This window comes from Ostrinia furnacalis, unplaced genomic scaffold, assembly GCF_004193835.3.
Source record: "Ostrinia furnacalis isolate ACB-3 unplaced genomic scaffold, ASM419383v2 OfSCF0770, whole genome shotgun sequence".
In the NCBI taxonomy this organism is placed as follows: Eukaryota; Metazoa; Arthropoda; class Insecta; order Lepidoptera; family Crambidae; genus Ostrinia; species Ostrinia furnacalis.
The window spans coordinates 97,695-124,209 of record NW_021131009.1 but is presented as its reverse complement, the minus strand read 5'-3'; the positions used below and the strand labels follow the sequence as shown (position 1 = coordinate 124,209).

The window sequence follows — 26,515 nt, the reverse complement described above, 5'->3', positions numbered from 1 at the left end:
GTTCTCGCAGGTGCTTGGTGTAGGTAGACCATGAGTTGTCACAACAGTAGTCCAGCTCAAGTAACTCTTGCCCTCTAAGCAATCTGCTGTGCAAGCTGAAGTGGCAATGGGCAGGGCACATAGTACGCAGAACTGACGGCCGATCGGGCAGCAAGGTTCTGGAATGGAGGCCGCGTACCGGAAAACGCAAAGTGAGACGTCCACCTACAAGGTGGACTGACGACATCGTAAAGGTATAGTCTGGTCTGTGAGCACGTAGAATTTTGTAGAATGACCCCAAGCTACCCATCCTTATCGCTCGCGCGTAATTATGACGCTATCGCGCTCGCACACTCACTGCGGGTGCCAGTCGCACAGTCGCGACAGCAATATAATTACGCGCGAGCGATAAGGATGGGTAGCTAGGGGTCATTGAACAAAATTCTACGTGCTCACAGACCGGGCTTTAGCAGGGAAGCGCTGGACGCAGGCCGCTACCAATCGACCAACGTGGAAAGCATTGGGGGAGGCCTATGTTCAGCAGTGGACGTCATTTGGCTGAAACGAACGAACGAACGAACGAACTCACCAGGTTGAGCAGAACCTGTCCGCCGTAGCGCGTCTGCTGCTCGCAGGTGCTTGGTGTAGGTAGACCATGAGCCGTCACAACAGTAATCCAGCTCAAGTGACTTCGCAAGGAGGGTCTAATCTTCTTGGAACTCACCAAATGCAACAACACTACTTCAGGTTGATTCTGTAAGAACCATCTGACAGCTCAAGAAACTCCTGACCATCACAACTCCAGTAAAGCCCGGTCTGTGAGCACTCAGATACGTCCGCGAGTGATAAGGATGGGTAGCTTGGGTTCATTGGACAAAATCCTACGTGCTCACGGACCAGACTATAGTATGTACCATCTTATCGACCTTATCGACCTAAGGCGACCACGGGCTGGAAGACGTAGCGTGGGCAGGCCTCCTACTAGGTGGACCGACGATCTGGTGAAGGTCGCGGGAAGAGCCTGGACCGTGCATTGTGGAAAACCTTGGAGGAGGCCTTTGTCCAGCAGTGGACGTCATTTGGCTGAAACGAACGAACGAACGAACGAACTCACCAGGTTGAGCAGAACCTAAAGCAGGAGAGTCTAATCTTCTAAGAACTCACCAAATGCAACAGCACTACTTCAGGTTGATTCTGTAAGAACCATCTGACAGCTCAAGAAACTCCTGACCATCACAACTCCAGTAGTATGTACCATCTTATCCAGCTGTAGGGAACCTACTATTTTTTTTTTTATGCATAACAAGGCAGGTATTTGACCACAATCGCACCTGATGTTAAGTGGGATGCAGTCTAGGATGGTACATATCTGCCCTGTAAGTGCTTATTCACTCTCGCCTTGAAGAGGCCCGGATTATAGTTTTCGGGAAAGACAGCAGCAGGCAACGAATTCCAGTCCTTAGCTGTTCGCATTATAAAAGAATCATCGAAACGCTTAGTGCGAGCTGGTGGAATGTCAACAATATAGGGATGGTACGCTAACCTGCGTCTGGTTCCCCGATGATGGAAGGGGGCTGGTGGAATTATTACATTCTCTGTACCTTTCTTCTTCCTGACTTTCTACTTCACGTGCTGTGTTACTCCTTCTATCTTGTGTCGTCAAATAAACTCTTATAACCGTGATTTGAGACTTTATTTATCGCAGTTAACCTATCATAGACTTACACAATACAAATAGCGATACACAAACGCTATACAGCACTCACCAGGTTGAGGAGAACCTGTCCGCCGTAGCGCGTTTGCTGTTCTCGAAGGTGCTTGGTGTATGCAGCCACGTGGTCCTCGTGTGCCAACGCCACCAGCGGCTTGTACTTGAGGTTGGGGTGCTGCGACCAGAACAGCGGGATGGAGCCACGCGTTTGGATGAAGGAAGCCTTCTCCCCGCCACGCTCGATTATCTGCTCGGTTTCTACGAAGTTTGCTACGTTGCCCTGGTGAAAGAAGTAATAATATGGATGTTTGCCTCTGTTTGCTTTGGTCTTTTATTTCGACTTCATCTACTTTTGTTCAATGATATAAACATTAATAAATACGTAGCAGAAGATCTGTAATAGGTACTATATTCTGCATAACGACTCGCGGTAGACAATGGAATAGAAATGAGACGCGTGCGTATCATGCTATATCTGCAATTATTTTCCTCTCGTCATATTTAAGATGACTCAGATTATATGTATGATGTATCGATATTCCAGTAATTTGCGAATGCGCGTGCGCAACTCTATTACAAAAATGATTTATGATCCCGTTTGCCGCGAGTCTACGTCGAGTATACTCGCGTAACTATAGTACGGGACTATACCCAACTCTCGTTCCCTCCGCTGCAACTCCTGTGTAGCCAGGATCTACAGCTTGACCGCCAATAAAAACCCAACCAGTGAAGGTCAAGTTTGTCCGGGGGAAAGTTAAAATTTCAAATGCCTAAAGTTCTTCTGATTAATCTCGTTGCGGGTCCAATGACAGTCTAACTTTCCCCGAGACAAACTTGACCCTCACTGGTTGGGTTTTACTGGCGGTCAAGCTGTAGATCCTGGCTACACAGGAGTTGCAGCGGTGGGAACGAGAGGTGGGAATAGTCCCATAACTGGGATATACAGTTTCCCACCTGGGCATCGACCCCTCGCATGAAGAACCTGGTCCCGGCGCGCTGCACGCTGCGCCGCGACACCAGCGACCAGCTCAGCTGGTGCCCGTTCACCGCCACGTGGTTTATTGATACGACTGGGTAGAGCTCAGGAAAGATATATCGATTACTATCGATGTTATAAATGCAAAATATCTGATAGTGTTCAGGCGCGTGCCTGTGCGGTTTCTAATAGCAAAACAACGATCTCGTGAAAGTGTTTGTGTCGACACATAGGCGCGTCCATAGATTTTTATTCTTGTATAATGTAGGTACTTCACTTGCCATCCAACTCTCACACTGTAAAAGCATCTCTGAATAGATTTACTCTAATTTCATCAAAACCTAGTTTTATTGCTGCTACCATACTGTGTCTAAACACAATACAGATAGTTTGTTACTTTTTTACCTACGTGACTAATCCCACCCCTCTTTCCCATCATTGCAAATGTTGTATGAATAAAAACTACAGTTTGGTTTTTTGGTAGACTGAATATAACCCAATAAGTGACAAAAATTTTAAACTATCCACTATTTTGTTCTGGTGTGGAATAGAACCAGTCAACCAGTCTTCCAGTGAATGTCGTAAGCGACAAATATTATGCGAATATAAGGCATCCTCAATACACATATTATAAGTGTACACATTCGAAGGTGTGCCATGTGAAAATTAGGTCTCCCTCCCCCCCAACCTGTCTGACCACCTGACCACCTGGGGAGCGTGTGCCAAATCCCCCTTTTGCATAGATTAAATTAGAGTGTCATGCTTTTGCAGTGGAAGGAGACCAAATAACTTGATAAAGACACATTCTAACTATGTAGGTAATAATCTTTTTCAAAAAGGATACAGCCTTGTATGAGCGGCAGCGCGAACCTCGCAAACTGCTCGTGCGAGTAGTCTCTCAGTAAGTGTCCGTTCCATAGGAAACGCTGGTCGGCGCGGCTCGCTAGCGACATCTGTGGACAAGTTGAGTTATAACTAGTGCGATACGAAGAACCGATGACAGGGTATAAGAGAGGCCTATGCCCAGCAGTGGATTGCTCAAGCAGAAGCTTGAATAACTTCAATTTCAAGTTTTCAAATAAATTTATTTTTAAATAAAATAAAATAGCAGCGTTTTACCTGAAATAAAACGCATATTAAAATACTTACCTCACTGGAAGCTTTATATTGAGATAGCATTTCCGTTTCCTGTCGAATTTCTATGAATTTCCGTAGTCAATATCCGGTCCAGTGGCGACACCTGGTGGATGGGCGCTCACTTTTTGTTATCTTTGGTTGAGCGCGCCATAATTTCCTCATTGGCTCAATTTCACCAGGCAGGAATTAAAGTGAAAGCTTCCAGTGAGGTAAGTATTTTAATATGCGTTTTATTTCAGGTAAAACGCTGCTATTAAATTACTTGACCGTCACTGGAAGCTTTATATTGAGACCTGTTTGTTATCGCCTGGTGATCGCCACTGATTTATTACAACAATAAATAAATTGTGTACCTACGCCAATGTGACTATGATTAGGGTAAAATAATAACACAGCGTTTTTTAAAAAAGAAAACATTTTTTAATCAATGTCATAATATTTTGATACAATACAATTATAGTGTTTAAATAAATAAACCTTTTTACTCCACTAATTTGTTTTATTACCTTATTATTATGTATAATAAGTACATTTATATTAAATACTCTAATCGATAGGATCAAATAATCGAGTAATATTTTTTGTATTAATATTTTTAATTACCTCACGTTTATAAAACTGTTTAAAGGTATTAGCTGATCGCCAATTTCCACGGGTCAAAATTTCGTCAAGTGGGTGATTCTCTAACCAGCTTTTAGAAGCTACAGCAGACCGGACACTTCCTGGTGTAGCTGTAATTTCGGCTTCTTTGAACAGGGATTTTACCCAGCCTGCTATTATTGTGCGCGAAGCGGGTTTAGCCTGACCTCTCAGTGTAACAAAAAGATTGAATGTTTTGGCAGTATCACGTCTTTCGTGTAACAATGTTATAGTCTTATTTAACCAAAATACTGGATCAAGCCTACGATTATTTTTATTAGAAAGAAGTTTCCAACCTGATTGTCTATAATTAGTACAGTCGGTTTTCGATCCGAATAGAGGCCAGAAGGTGATACTTTCGTCAGATCTGATGCAATGGTTAGGATCAATTTGAAGTAAAGTCAAATCGTGTATGCGACGACCTGAGCAAAGCAGTAGTAATATTGCGGCATGACGCGATATTTGGAAAGTATTATTTTCATTCAAATTATAGATTTTTAAGAAATTGATTAATTCATCGACATTCCAAATTGGTGGTTTAGCACATTTTGGTTTGACAAGAGCAATAGACTTTAATATATGTTTCACAAGAACATGTGAGCTTAAATGACTCGACTTTTCAGCATCACATAATGTGGAAACTACAGATTTGTGCAAAAGAATAGTATTATAAGATAAATTATAAACCAAATATAAATCTGACAAAAATTGCGCCAACTGAGAACCTGTGGGATTTTTCGGGTCAATCTTTTTGTTTTTGGACCAATTAAGCCAACGTTTCCAAGCCACTTCGTAGGTTTTTAAAGTAGATTTACGCCACGAATTTCTTAGTAATAGTAATTGGTCGTTGTTCCATGTTTTTGTGGCCTCGCTCCACCCCCACATTTCCAAACTTCGAGGACGATGTTCTCGACTTGTGGTGGTGGGAGACCCGTTGTCGTGTCCACTAGATATTTCTGCAGGTGTTTCAGGGTTAGTGGTGGTGCAAGTGCTCTGGTTTTCAGGTCTGCGCGCCAGAAAACCTTCTCCCACCGTGGAACTACCATTAGAAATATTCCTGTCGACTGATTCAAGTGCATCAGGACTTTGGGGATCAGGAATGGAGGTGGAAATACCCAAGCCAGAGGGTAGTGCCATAGATTGCTGAAGGCGTCGTGAAACAGGGCTTGAGGGTCTTTCAGGTCTCGGGACACATAATTGTGGACTACATGAGCCGTGGCTGACGCGAACAGGTCTATCATTGGAATCCCCCATTTGGAAAACACTCTTTCCAAGCAACCTGGGAGAAGATGCCACTCCGGTGGTTGTCGGTGACGTGACAGATGGTCTGCATGGCTGTTGTATTTGCCTGGGATATGATGTATATCGAAGTGTACTTGGTGTTTGTCTAATAAATTCAAAATTTTGTACGTTATTTCTAATAGTGCCACTGATTTCGTCCCGCCTTCCCTCCGTAGATGGGCTACTGCTGTTCTGTTGTCGCATTGAATGAGGATCGACGTGCAACTTAGTGAATGAATTTGACTCTGAAGTGCATATAATATGGCCAGCATCTCTTTTTGATTGGAATGGAGTATTAGTTCCTCTTGAGACCAATTTCCTGACAGGGCCACATTGTTTATCTGTGCTCCCCAAGCTAGATTCGATGCATCTGTGGCCAAAAACGTCGTTGGTGGAGGGTAATGCAGCGGTGTTGACGAGTGACAATTCTGAATCCACCAGGTTAACTCGTGTAAGGTACTTTCTGGTAGTTGATACTTGATCGATGGAAGATCTGGTAATGAGTTCATGAACATTAGAAGTTGACGATAGTGGAGTCGACCCCTTGGAATTACAAAGCTTGCAAAATTTAGTAATCCTATTAGGCTTTGTAGTTCTTTTAGAGACACCTCTCTTTGAGAGAGAATCTGATTCGATTTTTTGATTATGTTGGTGGTCTTTGTCTCTGGCAAGGATTTTAGATTGTCCCAGGTTTGCCACACAATTCCTAGATAAGTTATATTCTGTTGGGGACAAAGTACAGATTTCTCGAAGTTTACTTGCCATCCCAGATTTTGTAATGTTTGTACCACAAGTTTTACATGAGTGCGTAATGTATTTGCATTTTGATGTACTATTAGGAAGTCGTCTAAATAAACTACAATTCTTATATTCCAGCGGTCTCTTAGTACTTGGGCAATCCAATTGGTCAAAATGGAAAAGGTTTTGGGAGCTGTGCTTAAGCCGAATGGGAGACACGTCATTTCTAACAATTCTTGGTTGTATATGATGCGTAGGAACCGCCTGTGAGCGTTGGCTATTTTCAGATGGAAGTAAGCTTGAGATAAATCGACTTTGCACATCCAGTCCCTTGGCTGAAGAAGATTTGGAATGCGGTACATGTTTATCAACCGGAATGGTTCGGTTATCACATATTGATTTAGAGCTTTGAGATTGAAAATTGGCCGAGCAGATCCGTCTGGTTTCGGTACAAGGAAGAGAGGAGAAACAAAACTTGGTGTGCGATGCACTACTTTTAAAATGCCCTGTGTTTTCATTTTGTTTATGATGTCCGACATTTCTACTGACACAGGTGTTTCGAATGGACTTTTCGTCATACTTGGATAAACAAGCGGAGGCTTTTGAAGGAATGGTATGCGATACCCTTGAATTAATTTCAGAATTATTTTTGGTGCTCCCATTTTTATCCAATGTAACTGGTATTTGACTAACTGACCTGCTCGGAAATGGTTCAAGTCATTGTTTATATTTCTTTTGATTTCCTCTTGATGTGGCATTATTCGAGCGTCCTCCTCGATAATTTCCACGATAGGGCCGCGAGCCTCGGTTGTGAAACGTATTTTTGTTAGTAACATTGTGGTGTTCACATGGTACATTAGATGTGTGACCTCTACAGGTACTTAAATGTTGATAGCCACCCCGCGAGGGTGGGTTATTGCAAGTGTTCATGTTTGAGGGTAAGCCGTGAGAAGGCATATCATGATACACGCATTGAGTTCCACGCGATGGAACTGTTGAACTTCGTGTGCCTTGCCCCCGCGAGGGGCGGCTACTGTTATTTTGATAAGATCTTGATTGTACAGACCCTTCAGCTTTAGGTGGCCAAAAAACTTTACGGACCCCACCAGCTTTATCGAGACACGCCGTGAAAGGCTCACAATCAAATATGTGGGTTTGTGATGGCGGTATTCTATTTAATGAAGCTTTTACAAACGGATCGCGAACTTGTTTTGTAATGCTTTCACGACGCATCTCGATACTTTCAGCTCTGTGTCCACAGACCAATTGCAAAAGATCTGATGAAGTTTTGTGAAATTCGCCCTTAAGGAATAGTTCTTCTACTTTATCACTCAAGTTGTTACAATTAACTTCAGTATTTTTAGCCCAAAAAAGAAGGTTACGAATGCCCTCCTGTAATGATTGTTTTTGTTTTAGAATGCAATATGTGATTGCTGCATAGGACTTGTCAGCATTAGCAAGATATCGTAAATTATCATATGATTTTACCTCATCATTCGCCTCCAGGTCTACAAAGCCCGGGCTATGATTATATAATTTCTGAGTGTCAGCATACCTTACATCTGACCAATTAGGACTACCAAAGCGTTGAACATCGTTTAACATTTTTAAAAAATCATCAGATGTCTTTGGAACTGAAGGCTCCTTTAACTTGGTTTCGATCTCAAAAGTAAAATCTAAATTTGGAATATCCTGAATAGGAGTCTGATTTTCAGTATAATTTTGTTCATAAAGTTCATTACTAACTCCAGAAATAATTGATATATTGTCGTGCTGATCATTATGACAGCGGGCATCGACATTTGAATCAAAAACATGTTTACGAAGTTCACTTATTTCCTGAACTAATTTATCAATTGTGCGGCTGGAATGCCGAGTGCGCTTACTTTTCTTGTGCCGGCGATGCCGCTTGCGTTTGCTGCCCACAGAGGACGAGCTGGAGGAGCTGTCACTGCTGTCGCTGCTTGACGAGCTGCTCCGGTTGCGGCTGCTCCGAACCCGCTTACGAGCTTCGCCACTTGGCCCAGCCACAGCTTGTGGCTCGGTAGACGGCACAGTAGTATGATCCATCACTCTACACAAATAATTTTGTATTACTATATTTGCTTAAAATTTTTCACATCTGTTTACATCTACCCACAAAAATAAAAATTATCAAAACTACGGAAGCATGTAATTAAAAGTTGATCGTTTATTTCACAGTATGTAGGTACTGTATAAATAGATCAAACCTCATTAATTTCACGAACGGCAAAAACCGTTAAAAATGTAGAAATAAAGATTTTTCACTTACTTGTAAGTGTTGCTGTTTGTGCACTTTTATAATTTTTATCACTTTTTCGATATAATTTTCACAACGACTGCGGGGACTGATCGTTGTTTTAAGCACAAGTTACTTCGACGGGAATCAAAACGCCAATGAGGAAATTATGGCGCGCTCAACCAAAGATAACAAAAAGTGAGCGCCCACCACCAGGTGTCGCCACTGGACCGGATATTGACTACGGAAATTCATAGAAATTCGACAGGAAACGGAAATGCTATCTCAATATAAAGCTTCCAGTGACGGTCAAGTAATTTAATATCTTAATTTCATAATAATACGAAGACAGTCGTACAGTACTTTAGTACATTTTCATCTCACAGTATTACAAAATTAACGTTCAAAATGTAAATAAATACATATTTGTTGAATTTGTTACTTAATAGAAACATTGTATGATAAAAATATTGTATCAAATTATGAGGTGATTGAATATTAAGAGTAGGCGCACACCATTGATTTTTCGTCGGCCGATAGTTTAGTCGGGTAGTTGATCAGTATGGGCATGTATGGGAGTGCGCACACTACGTCGATTCGATTTGGCCGATTCTTCATACAAATTAAAATCGGACACAACTATCGGCCAACTAAAAATCAACGGTGTGCGCCTACTCTAAGTAAACATAGTAAATTGTGGCGGACAAATTACTATTACTTAACCCTTTGTCAGGTAATTTCCGATTCTGAAATTCATTTTCGAAAGTATGCTATTTTTCACAGATTTTCCTATCAGAATACAATTCAAAGATTTTTTATCAGTTAAGCGCGTCGGAACAGAAAGCGTAAAAAATATAAATCCATATTATTTTACTAGTATGGCATGTCAGCATGACTGTGTCGCATTAGGGCGGCGCTAAAGGCAAAAAGCCTCGCGGGCACACGCATGCGGAATTATTTCCAAAAATGCATGCGTGTGACGTGTTTAAACACGCGCGGGCGGGATTTCCATTTTTCCATGCATTAATAGGTCACCCGCTCCGTGCACCTGTGCGAGTTTTAGCGGAGGCCGTAAATAATAAATAAATAGCCTTGGACATTTTACACAACGCTTCTAGTCCCAAACTAAGCAAAGCTTGTACTATGGGTACTAGAAAACGGTTATAAATATACTTAAATACTTTTTTTTTGTAAATACATACATATTATACATATTGACACTCAGACCCATCACAGAAATTAAAATTCAACATTTCAATTTCTGCCTGGCCGGGAATCGAACGCGGGACCTCTCGGCATAGTAGTCCGTTTCCGTACCTCTACACCAAATGGCCGACGATGTATAGGCCGACGAATGAGGGTTTTTGACATGACATTGACAGATATGTCAAAATCCACCAATCACGCAGCATTTGGACCTCGCGCCTACGTATTGCCATCTGGCGGATTTTTCAATCGCGAAAACCCTCATTGTAAATGTATTTTTAACCAGCCCTGACCTTGTGGAAGTCGTTTGCAACGGAGTGCAGTCGCTGCAGCGAGTGTGTGAGGTCGTGTCCGTACGAGAAGTACATGCCGGGAGTAGCCAATTGCGCTTGAACCATGCGCACGTATGTGTTGTTATCCTCGATCTGGAAAGAAAAATGATCATCATCATTTTGGCTATAGGACGTCCACTGCTGAACATAGGCCTCCATCACTGATTTTCAGACTATCCGGATGACTTGGTAAACTCTGGTCCCTGAGCACGTAGAATTTTTTCCAATGATCCCAAGCTACCTATCCTTATCGCTCGCGTGTAATTATATTGCTGTTGCGCTAGCACACTCACTGCTGCCGCCCGTCGCACAGTCGCGACAACAATGTAATTACGCGCGAGCGATAAGGATAGGTTAGCTTGGGGTCAATGGACAAAATTCTACGTGCTCGGGGACCAGACCTTACCAGTCATAATTTTAGTACCAAATAACAGGGAGAAATAAGTGAACAATATTCATTTATGGAGTTAATTTTTTTTTAAATTAAATGTTAGTGAATAAATTACACGAGTACAAATATTTCCGTTCCGTCCGTCCGTTTTTTTTTAATACAAAATACAATAATACAAAAATACCAAAAGGCCTTTTTTAACGAGAACTTAAAAATATGTATAGAAAAAAAAAATGTTTTTGCATATAATTTATATGAAAAATACCTATTACTACTGCATATGTATAAGAAAAAACGCCAACTTAAAAATATTTTGAAATAATTTATATTTAGTTGATGATGATGAAAATTTCATTTTTGCATGATAAAAACCAAAGAATATATTAGTTCAGAAGCTAATAAACAATAAAATGTTTCGACGAATTTAATTCATGTCAATTTATGGGTTAACTAAACAAAAATAGACACAAAATAAACATGAACCATCTACAATCAAAGTATACTACGAGTACTTAGTTATGAACTTCACCAACAGATGGCGCTGTGTGTCGTTTGACTCGCGATTCCATTTGATTTTTTCCCGATCAATATATCTTGGCGGAAACGTTCAAGAAGTCGATCTTTCCAAAGGTTAAATGGGGGATGATGATCGGATTGGACACGCGACTGCGTGACGTCCGCCGCCGACTGTTACGCTTGGGCGGGCCAAAATCCTACTGACTCCATTTACTTCGAAAGATCCGTTTTTTTCAATATTTTTTAACAAAAAAATAAAACAAAAACATTATTATTTGTTAAAAGCTACTTATTTGCCAATGCTAATTTATGGGTTAAATCGAAGAAACGGTAAAAAATGTAATAAGACCGTTGAATGAAGCGGCTTAACGAAAATTTTATGAAGCAGTTTTTTTTAACATTCAAGCAGTATGTATTCCATTTCAATTTGTTAATTATTCACGAAAAATAGTGATAGGAAATAGGGTCAAGCCCCATTCTTCTCGCAATTTGGCATCTTAGATTTTTTGAACAAAAAATGTGATATTCTACTATGATAAACCAAAATCACGAGGGTGAAGCCATGATGTAGCTCACCTGTTTATTTGTAAGATGCGTGGTAGTTCTTGCGAACGGTATGACATCTGAACCGGCCAGCTGGTATATATCGTGTCCATTGAGTCTGCCAACCTGGAAATAATTATACAATAGTTTTATTTAAGTAAGTATTACTTGTTTATTATTACTATTTAATAAAATTATTATAGCAAATGAATGATACATCCTATCTTACATAACAAACATTAATTTGTATTAAAATTCTATGTGTTAGATAAATGACACTAATAATTATTATTGACTATTGATAAGAGATTTTTTGCCTGTGTTGATCAATTCTGTGATGGACGCCTACTAGATAAGTCTTATCTTTTCTATAAGGTTATTGAAACTCCTTTGATTACTTAATGTCTTTAGCTGATCTTTGGCCAACAATAAGTAACGAATAACTATTGATGTTTCAATAATAATTATCATCTTATTTGCATAGTACACAACTACATTACTGTACAGCAAATCATACACAGTAGCAAAATAATTATTACAACTACACCAAGATGCCACAGTGTTTATATCGATTTTTTTTGTCTGTACATTGTAAACCCTTTAATTGGTATGCAGAAAAATATCATTAGATTTGGACCTTATAGTATTATCTCACTAAAATTCAAAATATGGTGGCACTAATTCTGTCATCTCCAGTAGGCCTACAATGCGCGCCGTGATAAGCTTTTATCGCGCCATTTTACGCGATAAACCCATACGTTTGTCGCCTAAATCATCAATAAGATTTTATCACGGCGCGCATCCTAGCCCGACAGGTAAAGGTTTAATCATGCGCGTATAATTTATAGAGGAGGAGCCGGGTGGCCTGTGCCCACCCCAGAAAATCTTAGTAAGAGTAAAACATACTTTATGACATTAATTTGATTACTTACCAGTATTCTGTACTTTGCTACCACAAGATACAGGCCAGATATCAGCTTGATGGTGCCAAGGAAGCCGCAAACTGGTTTGTAAGCGCTCACTGGAATCGGAATTTTGACTGTCCCATATTCTGGAATTGAGAAAAAGACAATTTAGAGTATTGTATTAAAATATTGAAAGATTAATAAGTTACTTTATTGTGGTGTCCATAATAAGAGCATCTAAATAAAACATCAGGATTTCTTTAATTAATTTAATCAATTCTTACTTGTGAAAAAAAATGTGGGTAAAAATTAAAATGACAAACATGAAAAAAGCACTAACACCTTAACCATTACACCAGTGAAATAAATCTAATAATCTTAAGAAATAAATCTAGATAAGGGTGTGTCTGCCCAGCAATATCCCAGTAGTTATCACACAATATACTTTCACATTAAATAAAATGTTGACCTTTACTTAAGATTAGCTTTAAAAGGCAGACAAAACATAATAATGTGATACTGACTTATTATGACTCACACAAGCTGATAATTTATTTATTGCCTTCTGTTATCAGATTACCTATTGTTCTTTAGTTGGAATACAGACAGCATCTAAACTGCTGTGATCATCATATTTTTGGGAAAACTATTTCTTTAGATGATAATGTTGTGGTGAATTGATTCATAATAAAAAATGGAATTACTATTTTTTTTATTTTTTTTTTATCCACAACGAGGAAGATCTTGGCCTGTATCTCACCTGATGGTAAGTGACGATCAGGCCGAAGGTGGAAGCACGTTTCACCCGGAATCCTCAACCACAGAAGAACTGGCTTTCTTATCTCTAACTGCCGGAACACAACAATGCTGTTAACATTGTTGTTATGGTGACAGACTTAGGTAAGATGGTGTTAGCTAGCCAGGCGGACTTAGAACAAGCATCACCAAACCGAACATTTCTACCACTTCTAAGCATGAATGTCTCCAAAGATCATGATCTCCATGCTACTCTGTTTCGAGTTATTTGTGGTAATAATGGTGCTGCTATATCCCCTTATCTTTTATTAGAGTGATGGTATACCAACCTTTGACAGAAGCCTCCCCTGTCACTCTGTCTATGACCAAAATCTCTGTAGGGTTGATGTGAGGCTCCAGGTAGAATTTGTCTGAAGTTGTGTATCTGTAATTTAATAAGTTAAAAAGCTTGTTTACATAATATACATATTTTTATTATTTTATTTTGCTGTAAATATTTTTTTGCTTTTAACTGGTGGTAGGAGATATATGCTACCATATTTTGAACTTTAGTGACATAACTTAGGGTTCAAACCAATGAAAAATATTTTTCTTTATACCAGTTAAAGGGTTAACATTGAAATAAGTTTTGAGTAAGTATATTACTAATGGTGGATGGTGGATTATTACCACCTGATACAGAATTGGTTATTTTAATTAAATAGTGGTCCTTTACTTTTAGTACCTAAGTAATCTCTTAATAACAAAGAAAGAAGGAAAAAATAATAAGGTATTATTGGAATGCAAATTATTCAATGTAATGCCAGAAATACATGAGCTAAATTTACATTTACATATCGCTTATAGTGTGTTACATGTAGGTAACATAATTTTAATGAACCAACCTATTTGTAACAATGTTTACCTCTATCTCATTACAGATTTTTAGATATAAGAAATGGATTTAATTATTCAAATTTCAAGGTAATGCATTAATATGTTCAATAAGAAACACTTCAGCGAGGTAACTACTGTGTAGTATGGTTAAATAAACATCAAAGGCAGGGGTGTACCAGATTTTACTGAACTTTGATGAATTCTTAAGCTTATATTCTGACAAACTAATATATGTTGACAATAATCACCTATTCTTTAAAGTCGATCAAAGAGAACTTGCAAAAATTGTAAGGTTTCGGATAAAACATGACCCGAAACCAGGAGGGGTTGAAAATACTTTATTCAAGCAATACACAGTCATTTGATGACTTAACAAAGTAATAACTACATAGAAATATTACTTACAGTTTAATATCATCGTGAATTAACAGCCGATCTGCCATTGTATACGATTATCCACAAAATTAATTGAATTTTACTCCCATACACTTGCAGAAAGATTATTACGAAAATTGTCAAATTTTGACGGAATGACACGACAATAGTGATGTACTAAGTTGTTAAGGTTACGTGATTTTCACCTAGTATTTGGTAGTGATTTTTCGAATTGAATTTGGCAATCGATTAATAAGCATTCAATAACCTACCTGAAACCCAAAACGGAATTAAAAAAAAAAATATCTTAAAAAATCTATATGTCAAATACATGTGTATTTGAAGGATAACCTCAAAACGCTGCATGTTATTTAATTTTGTTAAAAATAAATGTTATTTTATTACACGTTAATGTTTTAGAGTAACTATGGAAGTTGAAGGACATCCAGGTCTTATTAAGACCATTGCTGATGATGAAGAAGTGGATAATTTTTCAGAAGAATCGGATGAAGAAATCGAGGTAATTTTAAATTGTATTTTTGGCATTTTCATGTAATTCTAGACCGTTAATCTTGTAATATGTTGTTTTATTTGCAAATTTAATTACATTTTTTGCCCATAAACACTTTGTATTACATAAATTGCAATTTTATTTCAGTACCAACCATCAAAACAAAAAGTGAAAAGGAAAGTCGATTTCGATCCAAAATTTCAGTTTGTTGGATCCCTAGAAGAATATAACAAGGTAAGAGTTTCAACATTTTAATCGTTAATCTTTCGTTTTAGTCAAGTGTCGTCCACTGCTGGACAAAGGCCTCACCCAAGAATTCTCACAACCACCGGTCCTGCGCCGCCCGCATCCAGGCACCTCCCGCGACCTTCACCAGATCGTCGGTCCACCTAGTGGGGGGCCAGCCCACACTACGTCTTCCAGCCCGTTTCACGGCTTTGAGCACAAAAAAGTTGTCCATTTGGGGCTGTTTACACTTATCTCTCTAGGCTCTACCATTGTTCATTACCTATCTAATATTTACTCATATACTTACAGAATACATGGGACGACTTGCACAAGTATGTCAAGAGGAATGTGAAGCACACGATTGATGAGAAGATTGAGAGGCGGAGAGCGCAAGTCAAGGTGAACGGCAATGCTGATGCTGTTGACACGGACTCTGATATTGATGCTAAAGGTAGTTATGGGCAAATTATCCTTGCTTTTGAGTAACAACTAAAAACCATATTTTTTCATGTTCTCATTTATTTTGTCAAATTCCTATCCTACTATATTGAGTAAAATTATTTCTTTTCCCTTACACAAAACGTCGAGAGATTTCAATCTGTTTTGTATTATGCACATCCCACATATCCTTAACATAACCTGTGCTAATTTCTTTAAGCTTTACTCAACTGCTTTCTGTGTGTAGTTGTCTATCTATCACATTTTACATATTTATTTTTACAGAGGGCGATGTAGACGAACTAGAAATATCTGACGATGAACTCAAAAGGGACGAAATCAAAATAAAAGAGAAGAAACTTACAAAGAAGCAAAAGTTAAAACAGGAATTGGAAGAAGACGCTGAAGGCGGTACCCGGATAGAATACGACTCGGATTTCTTCGAAGAACCACCGCCTTACGATGATAATGCTTCGTTCTATATGATGAACTTATCCAGGCCACTGTTGAAAGCTATCGGGACACTCAATTTCGTCCACCCTACGCCTATACAAGCTGCTACCATACCTATTGCTCTGTTAGGTAAGTGGACGTTGTTATTCAGTAAAAATATATTTGTTTATTTTTGTTAATTACAGAGCTTTAAATTGTGACTTTTTGTACTAATTTTAAATCTAAAAATAACTTCTAACTAGTACTAAACCATCTGATACGAACCATAAAGAGCAAATTTTTTTAGAGAGATGCGAATACGCGGCGTTATAAAGATATCTAGCAGTAGCTAATGTGCCTACTCTGTTTAACAGACAAATGCAGTTGAAGTATAGTATTATTAAGGTTACTATAGCATGGCGACAGAATTTACTTTTCCATCATTTCATACTAGTTTTTCATTATTTCAATGCAACTTACCTAACATTGATACTTTTTGGTATTTCGGCCATCCCTACAGCCAATATTTTTTAATTTCCCCAGGCAAAGACATATGCGCGTGTGCAGCCACTGGCACGGGCAAGACGGCGGCGTACATGCTGCCTATCCTGGAACGCCTGCTGTACAAGGCGGCCGGTGGCGACCGCGTCACTAGAGTATTAGTACTAGTTCCCACTAGGGAGCTGGGAGCACAGGTAATGAATAATCTATACTAATATTATAAATGCGTAAGTATCTCTGTCTGTCTGTCTGTCTCGCTTTGACCAAAACCACTGAACCGATTTTGATGAAAGGATAGAGATAGTTTGAGTCCCGGGAAAGGACATAGGATAGTTTTTATCCCGGTTTTTGAAACAGGGACGCGCGTGATAAAGTTTTTCTGTGACAGACAAAATTCCACTCGGGCGAGGCCGCGGGCGGAAAGCTAGTAATAAGTAATAACAAATGCCAAAAATATAACAATTGCTAAAAATAGTAAAAACTTACCACAAAGTCGAGTACCACCATGAAATATCCACATAATATCATGATTATTAATTATATTGTTTTTAATTTTTCTATTTTATGCATAGTTCTTTGCGTTGTGTCTAGACCTATATAGCGTTAGTAATAAAAAAAATACATAACTTTTACCAGAAAGTAAGTAAATATTAGTAGTATATTTTTTTAAAGTAACAGTATGTTTTGTTTTCCAGGTTCACGCAGTGACACGACAACTCGCGCAGTTCACACAAGTAACGGTGGGGCTCTCTGTCGGTGGACTCGACGTCAAATATCAGGTAGCAAGTCAGATAATAAACAGAAGTTAGGTTACTATTTTGATGTGGTAAGAGTCGAGTAAAGGTTGTCTCAGTGAATAAATTGTTAAAGCCCGGTCCGTGAGCACGTAGAATTTTGTCCAATGACTGACGCGACTGTACGACGGGCGCCCGCAGTGAGTGTGCGAGCGCGACAGCAACATAATTACGCGCGAGCGTTAAGGATGGGTAGCTTGGGGTCATTGGACAAAATTCTACGTGCTCGCAGACCGGACTATAACATTGCGGCATCTTATGTAGTAGTGATAGATGCTATTTTGCCACAAAAATGTACAACCTAATGTGCTGTCGTATACATAGGCTGCTATATTTGTTCTCAGGAAAGCGTACTGCGAAGGAACCCAGACATAGTGATAGCGACGCCGGGGCGGCTCATAGACCATATCCGGAACACGCCTTCCTTCAGTCTCCACTCCATTGAAGTACTGGTTCTGGATGAGGCTGACAGGTATACTTATTGGCATTTTATTCTTTATTTTAAGCTTATGTCGGTCACAGACTTGTGTCGAGATATGTCCACATACAGAGTGTTCCAAAATTAGCACGTCACGCTTACACCGGAGGTAGGCCTCCAACAAGTTTTTTGGGGCAGCCTGTATGTTTCTGCAAAAGATTTTAATCTTTGCTTAAACGACTTCTAATAAACGTTTTGCAAATATTTTTAGAACAACTACAAATATAGCGAATGTAAAGGATGACAGTACCGATAATGTGTCGCAGCCGAGTGTGTCAAGATTAGATTAATAGTAAAGCTATTGCAACTTTTGACTGGGTGCTTAAAAACTGTTAAAATTATTGTCTGTCTGTTAATTTTGATATTAAACTTAATTGTTTTTAAGCAAATACATCTTATTCCCCAGAATGCTAGACGAATACTTCGCCGAGCAAATGAAAGAGATCATCCGTCAGTGCTCACCCAAGCGCCAGAGTCTTCTATTCTCTGCCACCATGAGTGAAGAGGTGCAGGCCCTCGCTGCCGTATCATTGAAGAAGCCTGTCAAGTTATTCGTGGATTCCAATAAAGATGTCGCATTTAACTTGCGACAGGAGTTCGTGAGGTAAGGGAAAAGGACCTTATACTCAGGTAGATAGGTTTAGTATTGAGTGACGTAACTTCTTTAGTCAGAGTTCAAGCTCATTCTGCGCGTTGACGTTAAGGAAATCATTGGCAGAGGCTTCTATTCAGCAGTGATGAGCAGTGACCGTCTTTTAGTTGAGACGAGAAGTGTTTAAAAGACAATTTGTTGAGTTTATTTTATGTATTGCCGCAAAATCCGGGCATCGTGCCCTCAATAGCCCAACTGTGTTAATATAGGACTGCTAATTTTAAGGTTAAAAAAAAAATTGTTCGGTATTCTGTCTGAACCCATAAAGAGCGCGAGTCAGGTGAAGCCAGCGGTGATAATGTTTAAAAGCCAACTTACTAACATTTCTATTTACCACAGAATGCGCAAAGAGCCCGAGTCGGAAAGAGCCAAATGGAATCTTTAAAAGCCAACTTGCTAGCATTTCCGTCTATTTACCGCAGAATCCGCAAAGAGCGCGAGTCGGACCGCGAGGCGCTGCTAGCGGCACTAGTGTGCCGCACGTTCCGCGACCGCGCCGTCGTATTCGTGCAGACCAAGAAGCAGGCGCATCGGCTGCACGTGGCGCTGGGACTGCTGGGAGTCAAGGTATACTTATAACTTAGCTTATCTATGAAGCACAAAGTGGTTACAATTTTTATTGTTTTTCGCATTTAGTAAATAAACTTGCTCGCTCTGTAAAGCCTTGTTCGCACTAGTTATACTCGGCGCAAAGACTCGTGGCAGGTGGTGTAATAATAAAACAGTGCATATCGCGTTTTCTACCGCACTCACACTGGTTATGGATTACGGCATACAAAGGCAGGCATAGCGTTGTTTATAATACGTAATAATTAATTAAATTATATTGTTAAGTGTGCATCTCTGTTTTAAAAATTACTTATGGCACTGCCTGCCACGACGAGTCTGTGCGTCGAGTATAGTCGAGTGGTGAGTAATTTAGTAGCTAAATGTTCTGAAGAACACCTTATATTTAATGGAGTAGGTTACTAAATCCTTTCCATTTTGTTCTATTTTGATAGGCGGTTAACACCCCTCACCACGCGTGCTCCTCGTGCATCCTGCTCACTCCCTCGTCTGCTAAACGAGCCCTTATAAAAACCACAAAAAAATTGTAAAATGTACTTTACCAAAGTGCCGCAAGTATTGTCATTTTAACGCACTGTTTGGCGTGAATTACAATTTTTATGTAATTACGGGCGTCACTGTTTAGACTTTGTTCGTTTTGTAAATATTGCCAGCATATTGTGAACTCTATCGCCACATCTTACGGTCCAAATTATTTCAGGTAGCCGAACTACACGGCGCCCTAACCCAGCCCCAACGTCTAGACTCGCTGAAGCGTTTCAAGGACGAGCTAGTGGACGTATTAGTAGCCACGGACGTCGCCGCGAGAGGTCTAGACATTCCCGGCGTCAAGACCGTGCTCAACTTCACGCTGCCCGCCACGCTCGAGCATTATATCCACAGGGTAAGCATGGAAATATACCACATATACACCACGCACTAAGGTTCGGTTTCCACTAAAGCAGAACGGAACAGAGAAGAGAGGAGATGTGTCGGGCAGACGAATTTTTCTATAGAATATACACAGGCGAGAGGGCTTAACGTCCCCGGCGTCAAGACCGTGCTCAACTTCACGCTGCCCGCCACGCTCGAGCATTATATCCACAGGGTAAGCTTGCACGACACGTACAAATTATTCCAGGTGGCAGAGCTACACGGAGCCCTAACACAGCCACAGCGTCTAAAGCCCGGTCCGTGAGCACGTAGAATTTTGTCCAATGACCCTTAGCTACCCGTCCTTATCGCTCGCGCGTAATTATATTGCTGTCGCGATTGTGCGATGCGCGCCCGCAGTGAGTGTGCGAGCGCGACAGCAACATAATTACGTGCGAGCGACAAGGATGGGCAGCTTGGGGTCATTGGACGGGATTCTACGTGCTCACGGACCAGGCTTGTTTAGACTCGCTGAAGCGTTTCAAACACGAGCTAGTGCTTAACTTTACGCTGCCCGCCACGCTCGAACATTATATCCACAGGGTAAGCATGTTTAGACATCACACATACACCACGCATTAAGGCTCGGTTTCTACTAAAACAGAACGGAGCAGAGAAGAGAGGAAATGTGTGGGGTGGAAGAATTTTTCTATAGAATTTGACAGCGACCGTGGCGCGGCGTGAAGCGGAGCTGTGTGTAGCGGAGAAGATAAGTATTTAAAACACTTCTCCGCTCCGCTTTGCTCCGTCTTTGTGGACGTATTAGTCGCCACCGACGTCGCGGCGAGAGGTCTAGACATTCCCGGTGTCAAGACCGTGCTCAACTTCACGCTGCCCGCCACGCTCGAGCATTATATCCACAGGGTACGTTAGCATGCACGTGCAGACACGTACAAATTTATTACAGTTAGCAGAACTACACGGAGAGCGAGATAAAACGCGAAGCTCAAGACCGAACGCGATGAAGGTGTGTTGTGGACGCCCTCTGCTCCCAGGGTACATAGGACCTTAAGTCAAAAGCTCTAAGTGTATAGTTTACCGACATAAAAATCTTCTACTACTTCTATTTCTTAGTTTATGATATTAAAAAACTAGCTTTCCGCCCGCGGCTTCGCCCGCGTGGAATTTTGTCTGTCACAGAAAAACTTTATCGCGCGCGTCCCTGTTTCAAAAACCGGGATAAAAACTATCCTATGTTCTTTCCCGGGACTCAAACTATCTCTATGCCAAATTTCATCAAAATCGGTTGCGAGGTTTAAGCGGGAAAGCGTAACAGACAGACAGACAGACAGACAGACAGACAGACAGACAGACAGACAGACAGACAGACAGAGTTACTTTCGCATTTATAATATTAGTTGGGATTGACCGTGGAGTGGACAATCCTCAACTTCCTCAAGTCGAGTCAAAAACTTTAGTGTCCGACTTAGAAATCTACGAAATTTTAAAGACAAACAAAATTTACATTTTGAAGTCCGGTCGCCGAGCAGATAAAATTTCGTCCAATGACTCCAAGCTACCCATCCTTATCGTTCGCGCGTAATTATATTGCTGTCGCGACTCTGCGACGGGCGACAGCAATATAATTATGCGTGAGCTGATTCAATTAAGCGCTAGACCTGTAAAATAAAATACTATTCTTTCCTCAGGTGGGTAGAACAGCCAGAGCGGGCCGCGCCGGTGTGTCAGTGTCTCTAGCGGGCGAGGGCGAGAGAAACCTGGTGAAGGCCATAGTGAAACGCGCCAAGAAACCGGTCAAGTCGCGCCAAGTACCGCACGACATCGTCGCCAAGTACAGAGACAAGCTGGCCAAGTTGGAGCCAGAGATAAGTATGTGTTGACGTAGCTCGTACTTCTGTAAGGTGACATGATTAAAATCAAATTAAACTAATTTAATAGCGAATTTAATTTTGCACTTATATTAAGTGTAAATAAGAGTAATATTGCAGTGTGTGAAAATAAGGCTGAGTTGCACGACCTAAATTTGACAGTAACTATGACGATAACCCATGTTTTTTGTACGGAGTTTGACAGATTTTTGACGTTTGTCAAATTTAAAGTTAGATGGTGCAACCCAGCCTAAGACATGTAAAGAATCCAACACATCACACGGTTGGTAGCGGCCTGCATCCAGCGCCTTCCTGCTACCTTTATCAGTTCCTCGGTCCACCTTGTGGGTGGACAAGGGAGGACTATGTTCAGCAGTGTACGTCCTATGGCTGAAATGGTGATGATGATGATGATGAATTGTGTTTTACATACGGATCTTTAAAATCAATTTAATATGAAACTTAAGAATATAATATTTTCTTTCCGTTTAAAATTTCGAAGTAACCTCCCATTGAAATCCACTAAACACAAAATTTCCCCATCAGCCGCAATCCTCGACGAAGAATATGCCGAAAAACAGCTCAACAAAATGGAGAAACAGACCTCCAAGTTGGAAGGCAAGCTGGCCAAAGAGGAGGGACCCAAGTACGAGACCACGAGGCAACACGAGTGGTTCCAAACTCCTAAAGAGAAGAGAGAAGAGAAGGAACGATTGGCGCTTACTAAGCACCCGGGTAAAACTGGTGAGTAACAAAATAACTATGAAAAATACGTTTAATTTGCTGAACCATGAAAAGGGTAGTCCAATTTAGTTTTATTCTATGCAGGATTAAATGGCATACAGCTGATATGCAGTACAGTTTTAGATATAGCCGTAAAACCGAAGAAATTAAAATAGGAAGACACGAACTTACGAAATGAGTTACATGGTTAAGCCGTGAGTACATAATGTGACTCATTAACAAACGTCGCGTTAAGACCCGTATACTATTTTAGTTGAAATGGAACGCGAAAGTTTAAAATCTTAAACAGAAGAAATATTCCTGACGCAGAACGCATCCTTTGTGGCAAATTCTTGCACAACTCCGACTGGGGGTTGAACTTAGGATAGTCATTATTGGGCAGCAAATTAAGTTATTAAATCAAACCTTTTGTAGGGACTTGATTTATTCTACTGGCCTAATATTGAAGAAACAAATTAATGAAATTGTGTTCTTTTTTTAAAAGCAGACAAACAGAAAGGCAAAGGCAAGAAGCGCAAGCGCGACGATTCGGACGACGAGCCCGAAGTTACGCCCAAGAAGAAGCGACAGACCAAGCACAAGCCCAAGGACACGCCTGAAGAGCGCGTGCAGAGAGAGATGGAGAAGGTAGGTCTTATGCGAATGTAATAAAGTCTAATTTGCAACAAAAGTGTTGTAGTTACATGACAAACTATAACATCGACTGTACAAGGTCACGCCTAGGAGCGCGTGCATAGAGATAAATGAAGAAGGTCTCGTGCAGTTGTAATAAAAGCTAATTTGCGACAAAAATGTTACACTCTGAGAGGCTGGCGACTGTTCTTAAAGTATGCGACACAATAATAATTTTTTAGGCGTGGTTCCGCACGGCTACCGCCTCACAATGAGAATCACATAGAAACCGTGCCGTTGTCGCGCGTGTCTGAACCAGGCCTTAGATGAGACAATAATTTCTTTTGAATAGATCCAGTTTATTTTGTAATCTATTATTAACACCGTTTGAGGTTTGATATAGCAGCTGAAAGCACTTTCAGGATCTGTAACCAGTTTTTCGATATCTTGTATAGTTTAGAAATAATCGAGCGAGATCACTTACGTTTCCACCCTGTATAAACTCCCTAACTTATAACATAACTTCGTATAAAAAGTATTTGAGTATATTTATATCTGTTTTAGTACCCATAGGACAGACTTTGCTTAGTTTGGGACTAGAGGCGCGGTGTAAATGTCCAAGATATTTATTTATTGTAACTCATTCCAGGTCGCACTCCTCCAATCTCGCATGGCGAAACGCAAGAAGAAGACCCGCCGCATCCGAGCCGTAGACGATGACGACGACCGACCGGCGCCGGCGCACAGCAAAAAACAAAACAAGAAACGCAGCAATTTCGCCAACGACCTAACAGACACCTCGCGCTCCGCCACCAAGCGCCTCCGATACGATGCTAATGTCATTCAGAAGGGCAAAGGACCACAGGCCAAAAAGTTCGGCAAGAAACCCAAGGGACCCGCCAAAGGACCTAAAGGACCCGGCAAACCCGCGAATGTTAAGGCGAAAAAGGTGTTCGGAAAACCGAAAGGGGGACGCGGCAAAAATAAATGAAGTTATGTGCCTTAATTTTGTTTTATTCTGTAAGAACTAATCCCACCTGTTGTTCCTATGATCGCAACCTCCACGTTGTTCCTAGGTATATCAACTTTATGATAAAACTAATTAACTTCTACCAGTCACATTCATCATTACATAGCTACTGGAAAGCTGGTATAGATCGGTTCATCCACGAAGACGCGCCCCACCAATTTTTGGTCGAAGGAAGCGCGGGGTGCAAGGAGTTTGATCCTAGCACTCATGGATAATAATAATATCCAATTTCAACGCTGTTATCACGAGGCTCGTCTTCGTGGATGAAACGATCTATTGGCTTGGAATGATGGTTGGATTATGAAGAGAATCATTGTACAATGGCACAATCAGCAGGCTAAGTGCGGAAATAGTATGGTGACTATTTGTCGACAAGGGAATAAAGTGCTAAAAAGCCCAGTTAAAGTAAATTAAGCTTGCCCATGTATGGGCCACAGTTCCAGCTACCATTTCCGGTCATATTATGGTCTCGTTCTATCGTAAAGAATGTGGAATTGGTGGAATCGCCATTTGATGAGAGCGAGAGAAAAAACGGAAATGGGTAGCTGGAACCATGCTGGAACTGTGGCACACTGTACCTATTTTGTTCATAAAAAGTATTTAGTGATTATTTTTTAGTGGTCTCCTCTGCCCTCTCCAGCCCTCTCCTCAAAACTTTCCTCGATTATCAGATCGATAATTTGATAATTTCACATGACCTCTAAACGTATTTATAGGAGCTGTGAAAAGTAACAAGTCACATAACTGGAAACGATTTATGGTTTTCAAAAAATATTAACCGTGATTTAGGTATTATTATGATTCAGAGACCTTTAGAATTTATTCAAGCATTTCATTAATTAATAATTATAAAAATTAATGTTTTATAATAATTTAAATTATATAACTAATTTATAATAAAGCATTCATAAGTCTAAAATCAAAATTTCGCGCCGTGAACATCGAAAGCAATAGAGAATTTCCATAGACAAACGAGTGTAGCGTCGTGCACGGAGCGGATGTTGTTTATGATCGACATTTTCTTTTGGAAATTAGTTTTGTGGATGTAAATTTCGTAAAACTCACGCGATTTCGTGTGTATTTTGTTAAGATTTCATGTGGATTTGTTAGATCACCACTCTCAGTTGTGATCCAGTTCTGAAAAAGTGGTTTCAAGTGCGAAGCGAACGCAAACAGCGTCAAAGTTTTTCTGAACCAATATAGCGGGAAATCTACGTAGTGACGCGCACAAAGCTGATAATTCGTCGCGAGGGCTGCCGTAGTTTCATAACCGCCTTGTTATGTGGTCATTTAGGCTTTGACAGTGGATCTCAATATTTTCTGATATTTGACAATGTCGGAAGAAATGGCGTTGGGTGATAACGTTTCGAGCGATGATGCTAAGGTGAACGGCGACGAAGCTGAGGCTGCGAGCGCCGTGGAGGCCGAGGCGCCACCGTCAGAGGCTCCGCCCGAGCCAGAGGAGCCCCCAGCAGAGGACAAACCAGCCGAGGAATCGGCAAAAGGTAATGCAACTTTCACATAACCTCTAAGCCAATTTGATGACATACTTAGTTTCCATTGCATGCACATCTACGCTCATTTTTAATGGTGATTAATTTCTATTGTGTGTATTTAACCAATTGCATGAAGATTGACACGTACTAATAAGATTTTTTTATTAAAACAACATCAAAATGGTCTCTTGAGGAATCATAATTTATGTCACTTGTCTTTGAGAATATAAAATAGAGATGAAACGGATAGTGGTTTGGCCGGATACCGGATACCGGATATCCGGCGAGCTGCTAGGCCGGATAGCCGGATATCCGGCGGCCGGATAGTTGGCCCATTGTCTCGTTTTATGTCGTGACGAGTTTAGCGCCGGACAGGTGCTTCGAACGCGATCAGTGGGTCTAGTAGATCAAACAAGTCACACTTTTCGAAAATCGAATCCGTCCGAATAGAATGTCAGATTTTGCCACTTGTCTAGGGGGCAGATCGATTCGGGCGATTCCGGTTGCAATCGTGAGTGTGTGGTTGAATAGAGAAAATTAAATCAGTTTACTTGCTGTGTTATCTGACTGAACTGCACCATTTCATCAGACCATTAGTGAAAAAAAGATCGCCTATTTTAATTGGCTATATTTCGACATTAACAGATATTTATTTATTTAGTATTCGTCA

General features: G+C 40.5%; 4 protein-coding genes across 5 annotated transcripts in view; 2 read left to right on the top strand and 2 right to left on the bottom strand.

The window, feature by feature from the left end:
- Sac1 (phosphatidylinositol-3-phosphatase SAC1) overlaps window positions 1-14,783 on the bottom strand; it is a 31,355-nt gene extending 16,572 nt beyond the window's left edge. The window contains exons 1-8 of the mRNA XM_028300625.1: window positions 14,652-14,783; window positions 13,700-13,794; window positions 12,642-12,760; window positions 11,743-11,835; window positions 10,221-10,352; window positions 3,511-3,619; window positions 2,645-2,760; window positions 1,746-1,970 (exon numbers count right to left, since the gene is read on the bottom strand). Of these exons, the coding sequence (XP_028156426.1) occupies window positions 1,746-1,970; window positions 2,645-2,760; window positions 3,511-3,619; window positions 10,221-10,352; window positions 11,743-11,835; window positions 12,642-12,760; window positions 13,700-13,794; window positions 14,652-14,689 (927 nt within the window). The 5' untranslated portion in view covers window positions 14,690-14,783. The remainder of the gene's footprint in view (window positions 1-1,745; window positions 1,971-2,644; window positions 2,761-3,510; window positions 3,620-10,220; window positions 10,353-11,742; window positions 11,836-12,641; window positions 12,761-13,699; window positions 13,795-14,651) is intronic.
- LOC114350004 (uncharacterized) lies at window positions 3,828-8,921 on the bottom strand. 2 transcript variants are annotated; one of them, XM_028300622.1, is made up of 2 exons: window positions 8,755-8,921; window positions 3,828-8,535 (listed from the first exon to the last, which is right to left on the bottom strand). In XM_028300622.1, exon 2 carries the CDS (start codon window positions 6,486-6,488, stop codon window positions 4,350-4,352), a length of 2,139 nt encoding a protein of 712 aa, XP_028156423.1. In that variant the 5' UTR covers window positions 6,489-8,535; window positions 8,755-8,921; the 3' UTR covers window positions 3,828-4,349. Both variants share the same exon structure in this region, with proteins under 2 accessions (XP_028156423.1, XP_028156424.1).
- A 152-nt stretch (window positions 14,784-14,935) lies between the features above and the next one.
- Window positions 14,936-24,325, top strand: Rs1 (Dead-box helicase Rs1). Its single transcript, XM_028300624.1, has 14 exons — window positions 14,936-15,141; window positions 15,280-15,366; window positions 15,670-15,811; window positions 16,084-16,380; window positions 16,774-16,925; window positions 17,427-17,510; window positions 17,870-17,997; window positions 18,410-18,607; window positions 19,078-19,222; window positions 19,923-20,105; window positions 21,784-21,964; window positions 22,510-22,707; window positions 23,192-23,334; window positions 23,969-24,325. The coding sequence occupies exons 1-14, from the start codon at window positions 15,049-15,051 to the stop codon at window positions 24,308-24,310; spliced, it is 2,373 nt and encodes a 790-aa protein (XP_028156425.1). The 5' UTR covers window positions 14,936-15,048; the 3' UTR covers window positions 24,311-24,325.
- A 1,007-nt stretch (window positions 24,326-25,332) lies between these two features.
- Window positions 25,333-26,515, top strand: part of LOC114350003 (uncharacterized) — a 35,607-nt gene continuing 34,424 nt past the window's right edge. Inside the window, exon 1 of the mRNA XM_028300621.1 lies at window positions 25,333-25,854. Coding sequence (XP_028156422.1) covers window positions 25,683-25,854 — 172 coding nt within the window. The 5' untranslated portion in view covers window positions 25,333-25,682. The remainder of the gene's footprint in view (window positions 25,855-26,515) is intronic.

Coding starts and splice junctions, on each gene's coding strand:
- LOC114350004 (XM_028300622.1), bottom strand. CDS start 6,488: ATGGCAAGTAAACTTCGAGAAATCTGTACTTTGTCCCCAACAGAATAT.
- Rs1 (XM_028300624.1), top strand. CDS start 15,049: ATGGAAGTTGAAGGACATCCAGGTCTTATTAAGACCATTGCTGATGAT. Junction 20,106..21,783: donor TCGAGCATTATATCCACAGG/GTAAGCATGGAA, acceptor TTCTTTCCTCAG/GTGGGTAGAACAGCCAGAGC. Junction 23,335..23,968: donor TGCAGAGAGAGATGGAGAAG/GTAGGTCTTATG, acceptor AACTCATTCCAG/GTCGCACTCCTCCAATCTCG.